Source organism: Barbus barbus (assembly GCF_936440315.1).
Source record: "Barbus barbus genome assembly, chromosome: 31".
NCBI classification, from domain to species: Eukaryota; Metazoa; Chordata; class Actinopteri; order Cypriniformes; family Cyprinidae; genus Barbus; species Barbus barbus.
In genome coordinates this window covers 750,001-757,500 of record NC_136759.1, presented here as the reverse complement: position 1 = coordinate 757,500, position 7,500 = coordinate 750,001, and the positions used below count along the sequence as shown (strand labels likewise).

Sequence of the window (7,500 nt, the reverse complement as noted above, 5' to 3'; positions counted from 1 at the left end):
GCATACGCGCCGCTGACGCTCTCGCTGTCCCGCACCAGGAAACTCCCGTCCCGCGCGGCGCGAGCGAGCAGCTCCTCCGCCGCGGCGCGACTCAGATCCCGGTGATACCAGAGCGGCGGAGCGGGGGACGCGCCGGCCATAACCGAACCAGACTCCACCGAAACACGCTCCGGATCCGCTGCAAACGCCGCACAGGAGCCGCGGGCCGCGCGCGTCAAGTTTCAGAGTTTCTCCTGCTTTCCTGTTAGTTCCTGAAAATCCTCCATGAGAGAGAAAACACACACAGCACACACATCCGACAGCAGGGGCGCACTCTCGCTCACACACTCATATATATACACACACATAGACATAGACACACACACACACACACATATATACACACTCTCTCTCACACACTCATATATATATATACACACACACATAGACATATACACACTCTCTCTCACACACTCATATATATATATACACACACACATAGACATATACACACTCTCTCTCACACACTCATATATATATATACACACACATATACACACTCTCTCTCACACACTCATATATATATATACACACACATATACACACTCTCTCTCACACACACTTACACACACACACACACACGTTGGTTTTTGTGGTTTATGGGGACTCTCCATAGGCGTAATGGTTTTTATACTGAACAAACTGTGTGTGCTATTGCCCTACACCAACCCTACACCTAAACTTAGCCCTCACAGGAGACTTTGTGCATTTTTAGATTTTCAAAAAAACACCATTTAGTATGATTTATAAACTTGTTTACTCATGGGGACCTTAAATGTCCCCACAAGGTCAAAAGGTTTGGTCCTTATAACGTGATACCAGGTACAAACACACACACACATGAAAAAGAGACTGGGGCTAGTTGTCATCTTTTTCTATGAATATTCTTGGGGTGGGTTTAATGAAACTTTTAACTGAAATGTTAAACTAGAGATGGTCTGAGCAGATCTGATATAAAGGGGCAATGAGTTACAAAATATAAACATATTAACAGTAACAGGAAATATTCCCAAAACGTTCTGGCAAGGTTTTCTCAAAGTTATGAACAAACTGTCTTCCGTTTTATTTTATTTTATTTTTAATAAATATATAACTGTTAGTTTTACTGTTTTTACCTGTTTTATGTTGTTGTTTTTATAGTGTGATGTTTGGTGAATTATAGGCTTATTGAATTTATTTATCATAAAGATCATAATGGATGTGTGTCAGTTATGCTCTCTTTACTCAACAGGAACAATATAATATTGTAATTTTAGTTTGGAGGACAGGATTGAGAGAACAAACCTTTGTCTAATTGTCTGGTATCAGTGATGGTAATACCACAGTAGGCTTTGAAGTACCACATCAGCACTGATAATAAATAATAGATTTGTGGTGTGGATTTTCTATCAGATCATGTCTATAAGAGAGAGAAATTACATAGAAAAGAATCACAACTAGATTGTGTATGATGCAACTACTGGACCTTCTCATTACATTTGAGTGTTTTCTGTCTAATAAGCCGTTTGAACCACACTTTCCTTTCAGAGAACTGGCAAATGTTCTCCTGTTCTCCATGAGAAGTGTTAAATGAGTAATAATCTCTGTGGTCTGGCCATCTCTGGACTGGGTCTCCTAAACCTCCTGTGTTTCACAGCACCACCTGTCGGGTCACTGACAGACCCGCTGGACATGCACTGGTTTTCTTGCATCCTCTTGTTTTATTATGTTATTTATCATTTTTTTCCATGTTGTTTAATAAAATAAAATGAACTGAAAAATTAATTGTTATTTTATATCTATTATTACTATTATTTTTTTTATATAAATAATTTATATTTTAAATATTTTATTATATATTTTATTTTATTCCATTACACAACATGCAATAATTTTATAATTAAAAATAAAATTAAATAAATAATTAAATAAAAACGAAACAAATATTTGTTATATTATTAGACAACATGCAATAATTGTATAAAAAAAAATAAAGATTTTATTTTACTTACATAATTATTGCATGTTGTTTAAGTTCATGTTTATTTTCAATAAACATTTATATTTTGACAAATATATATATATGCGTGTACATATATACGTGTGTGTGTGTGTGTATATATATAATAAATTCAGTTATTCATAGATTTCATGCCAGAATTTGTTCTTTGTTAATGTAGTTTAACAGTTTTGAACACCACTGTACTCAGTAAGTGATGCTTTTCAAATAGTGTCACCCAATAAAATTAATAATTATTATCTAATCAATAGACATCCTGGAGTAGTTTAACAAATCTACATCAATAAACAGATTATCAACATCATACTACTCAAAGTCACATGGTTTACCACATGAAACTAGCTTATCATAAACAAACATTAGATTTAATTTTGAATTCTGCTTTGACTTATAGATACATGCACAGAAAATCAACAGAAAATCCTCCATGAGGTCGGTCTTTAGACGTTGATTCTCAGGTGTGATTGTGATCCGGTCAGCGCAGCAGCATCACCAGCAGCACAAACACCTGCAGGCCTGTTGCCATGGCGACCGTCTCCGGACCGCCGTTCAGGTAATACTCAGCCACCTCCCTGTTGGGGTTCGGACCCGTGAACCACATCTGCATGCAGCGGCCGCTGTCTTTGCTGAGCGTGGTGTACTTGTAGGAGTTTGACCAGATCTTCTCACACATGTCCTGAGCGCTGGGGAAGATCTCCGTCCAGCGGCTGCAGTGAAAGTCACGTGGACAGCGGTTAATGCCTGACACAGAGAGAGAAGTGAAGATGTTAGCATGCTTCCAGCGAACAGGAAATGTTCTCTGGCAATGTTCTGAGCAAATGTTCTTCCAGTAATCTTAACGGGATGGTAAACAGTTGACGGTAGCCATTGGCTTCCATAGTATTTTTTCCATACTGTACAAGTCAATGGCTACCGTCAACTGTTTGGTTACCAACATTCTTCTGAATATCGTCTTTTGTGTTCAACAGAAGAAAGAAAGTCATAAAGGTTTGGAAAGACATGAGAGTGAGTAAACAATGACAGAATTTTCATTTTGGGGCAAACTATCCCTTTACAGTTTTTTCAGCTTCGTTTCACAGAAACGTTATTTATACATCATTCATCCAACTTTTTAAAATGTTGCTTCAGAGAACATTCAAAAGTAACATTCCCATAATGTTTGCAAAATGATACAAATGTAATGTTCCTGTAACGTTTGTATAAGCAATAAAAAACATTTTAAAACATTTACAAACCTGGACATTTTGAACAGCAAACATTCAGAAATAATGTTTTTAGGCAACGTGCACTAATTGAATATATATATACAATAAGTATTATTTTATTTATATTTTATTTTATTAGACAGCCTGCACTCATAATACAAATAAAACAGTACAAATTATTTTATTTATTTTACATTTTATTTTATTTTATTTAAAAACCGTTTTGCTAATTAGCAGAAAAGGCCTAATATTAGCTCATTTGATGATGCTGAGTTAAAAAATATAATTAAAAAACTTTCCTGTAGTTTATTCACAAAATAACAATAAATATTTTTTTCTAATTCTATATATGTATCAGCTTTAATGCACTTGTCAAAATAACAAAAGCAATCAAACATTTCTATTTTATTGACAAAAAGAAGTATTTTTTGTATCATTTAATGTATTATGTATTATAATGTATTATGTATTATTTAACTTACTTGCAAAGAAGTGGAAAGATATATTCAAAAACTCAATTTAATGTCAAAGAAATGTACAAATGTACAGAAATTTTCACCGAATCTGTGATATCTGCATCTGTTTGTATGCAGTAAAGCAGAAATCATCAGGTTCATGTTTGATTTTCTTCTGACTCTGTGATCAGGATCAGCATCAAATCCTGTCACGCATGTGAAAATGAGCTGAGAGTTGATCAGATATGTCAGACTGGAATCATGTTTGAGTGTTTTTCTGCTGATTAAGGGAGAATATGAGATTCTTCACCACACAAATGATTCTCAAAAGCAAAAATGCTATGAAATGCATCATATTTAGTGAGAAATTGTGACGTGAAAGAGCGAAGCAGACACAGTTTTTGTGATCAGCAGCTCAGAACGAGTCAGAAACGAGTACTGGATTGGATCAGATGTCATGCAGACTGACCCGAGCTCCAGTCCCAGCCCTTGTGCCAGTTCTCTTTACAGGTGAAATCCTCCTTACAGTCCTCGAACCAGCTCTCACAGTCCTCCAGACACAGCGGCACGTCCAGAATACGCTCCTTACGCCACGACTCGCTCGCCTTCAACACACCACAACAACACTGACGCTCAAACCTGCTCACCACATATAAACATAACCTATACCAGACATTAATCTGAATAATTATTCAATTCCATTCATGCTTTTCGTGATGCAAATCATTGCAAAGCAGCTTTACAGAAAGTTAAAGTTCTACATTATATTTAGTAGTAGATTATCTCAAGATGATGTTCATACGGCAGAAAAGTACAGTAAAAATCATGCAGTTAGTTAATGACGTAATCAAACGGAGAACACTATTAACAATGATTATATGTTGTGATCAAACTTGTATGTTGTCTGAGGGATGGCTAAAATTATGATTTATAATGTTTCTGAAAGAAGTCTCTTTTGCTCACAAAGGCTGTATTTATTTGATCAAAAATACTGTAAAATCAGTGAAATATTACTATAATCTAAAATAGCTGTTTTATATGAATATCTGTAAAAATCTGTAATTTATTGCTGTTGAAAACAGTTGTGCTGCTGAAGATTATTGTGGGGAAATAAACTATTTTTTATAAATTACTGCTTTTATTCATCAGGACGCATTAAATTCATCAAAAGTGTCAGTAAAGACATTTATAATGTTACAAAAGATTCTATTTCAAATAAATGCTGTTCTTTTCAACTTTCTATTCATCTGTGAATCCTGAAAAATAAATGTATCACAGTTTCCACAAAAAATGAACTGTGTTCAACATTGATAATAATCAGAAATGTTTGTTGAGCAGTAAATCAGTATATTATTATGATTTCTGAAGATCATGTGACACTGAAGACCAGAGTAATGATGCTGAAAATACAGCTGCAGATCACAGAAATAAATTACACTTTAACACATATTCACATAGAAAACAGCTATTCTGAACTATAATAATATTTCACTGTTTTTACAGTATTTTAGATCAAATAAATGCAGCTCTGGTGAGTAGAGGAGACTCTTTCAGAAACATTAAAATGTTAATTATTCCTAAATTCTGAGCAGTATAATGACCTCATACCGGCTGAATCCAGGGCCCCAGGTGCGGCGAGCACTCGTAGAAACACGTGTCCTGAATGAAGTGTTTCTTACATTTGTTGCTCATAATGCCGCAGTGATTCCAGTTGAAGTTGTACAGGTATGAATTATCCTGATGAGCTTCTTCTGTGGTGTTCGCTGTGCAGCAGGCGTTATCTTTCCACGGAGAACACTGAGAGACAGAAACACGAAACATTCAGGAAATGTGTTCATCAGAGTTCAGCATGAGTGTGTTTCTTCATCAGGTTTGTATAAATGTGTCTCTGCATCAGTGTCTCAGCAATGGACGCTCTGCAGTGAATAGGTGCCGTCAGAATGAGAGTCTTCTCCAGATGTTAACTGATGGACTGGAGTGGTGTGGATTATTGTGATGTTTTTATCAGCTGTTTGGACTCTCATTCTGACGGCACCCATTCACTGCAGAGCATCCATTGCTGAGACACTGATGCAGAGACACATTTCTGATGAAGAAACACACTCATCCTGATCTGGGATGAACTAAGCATGCACATATTTTCATAATTTATTGTTTTGCATGATTTGATCATTGTTACAGTAGAGAAAAGTGTGTGAGAGCTGTGATGGTGATGCGTCTCGTACCTGCTGATACAGCTGTCCCTCCGGTCTGGGCTCTGATATCTGGTGTTTTCCATCCATACACATGTTGAGTTTGTCTACAGCAGAAACACAGGACAGCAGCACTATCAGAAACACCGGAAAGAACAGCAGCCTGTGCAAAAGAACAGCAGACGAGAGACGAGACAGACAAATCAGTGAAGATTAGCTCAAGGTCACAGAGCAGATGTTCTGTACAGCAGAAGTTATAATATATACACTAATATAACCAGCACCTAAAACTGTCAGCGAAATCTCTGAGATTCTCTAAAAACAAAGAAATTAATAAAACAATGCTTTAGAATTTACAATAAATAAATAAATAATAAAACTAAGAAAATGTATTCCATTCAAGTTTATTTGTATAGAGCTTTATTTGTAAATGTCTGGGATTATTTATTTATTTATGTATTTATTACTTAGAAATAAAGAAAATAATTCTTAAAATAAAACAAGAAAATTAAGAAGTATAAATATATTTTTTAAATAATGTAATAAATATATTAACATTCTTTAAATATTAGTTTTCTATGTAGCTAATCAAATATTAGTGCTGCAAAAATGAAACCCTCAAACATTCTTAAAATCTTCTGTTACTAATAAAACTATAAAAATTAATAAAAAAGTACATGTAATACATTTCTGTTTGAATCCGATTAATCTGGTGAGATATTTAAATGTTTTATAAATAGTAAATAAATACTTGATTTTGTACTATGAATATATTTTTGTGCTGCTGTCATGAGACAAAATACTAAAACCTTCTCAGAATTATCTTAATTTTTTTAATTTGAACTTTTCATTCAAATAATTTAACTTTTTACCAGAGAAAATGCCAAACAAAGGCATACTAACCAGTGATCTCAGACTTCTGATGAATGAGATAAAGTAAGTTTTGTTTTCATACCTTGCAAGTAAAATGTCCATTTCCTGGTTGAATCTGAAGTTACAGGTAGTTAAAGACGAGGAATGCTCTTATTTTCCAGGAGGTCCTGGACGGTGTGACTCTGGCTGGTTCAGCAGATCAAAGTCTACATGAAGACTCCTGAAGAGTAATGAGTACAGTATTGAGACGCTCACTACTGAAGGCCACTGTGAGCTGCCTCATGGACTCCTGGACCCTCGTTACACACGCCAGACACCTGAGACATTCAGCAATCCTCATTTATTACCACAGAAACACGAGGTGATGGGGAACTCGTGCAGAACTGTGCTCAAGGTTTATAGAGAGAATCTATAATCAGGCTTCCTTGATCTCACACACTTTGGTTTGTAAATCGTTTCTGAGCGACAGTGAGCGTGTTGACAACTATTTTCAGGGAAAGTTGCTAAAGGAAGGTGCTGATGCTGTGATGTCATTGTGCTCTGATGCAAAATTGTCTCTACATCAATACAATATATTTTATATATGTAAATTTAGATTTGTTCGTTAAATAATATTAATGCATAATATATATATAAGTGTCCCTGCAGCACAAAAGCAGGTATATTTGTAGCAATAGATAGCCAACAATACATTATACATTTTTATTTTATGACAAACATCATTAGGATATTAAGAT

At 35.3% G+C, this 7,500-nt stretch overlaps 2 protein-coding genes across 2 annotated transcripts in view; both read right to left on the bottom strand.

Moving 5' to 3' along the window:
• Nucleotides 1-339, bottom strand: part of LOC306851637 (phosphatidylinositol 3,4,5-trisphosphate 5-phosphatase 2A) — a 36,150-nt gene extending 35,811 nt beyond the window's left edge. The window contains exon 1 of the mRNA XM_079388025.1: nucleotides 1-339. This exon is cut by the window's left edge and continues 12 nt beyond it. Coding sequence (XP_079244151.1) covers nucleotides 1-140 — 140 coding nt within the window. The 5' untranslated portion in view covers nucleotides 141-339.
• A 2,174-nt stretch (nucleotides 340-2,513) lies between these two features.
• LOC306851226 (folate receptor alpha-like) lies at nucleotides 2,514-6,865 on the bottom strand (the record flags this gene model as incomplete). The annotated part of the gene is made up of 5 exons (XM_079387390.1): nucleotides 2,514-2,779; nucleotides 4,168-4,303; nucleotides 5,307-5,495; nucleotides 5,924-6,053; nucleotides 6,846-6,865. 5 exons carry the CDS (start codon nucleotides 6,863-6,865, stop codon nucleotides 2,514-2,516), a joined length of 741 nt encoding a protein of 246 aa, XP_079243516.1.
• Nucleotides 6,866-7,500: the final 635 nt, after the last annotated feature.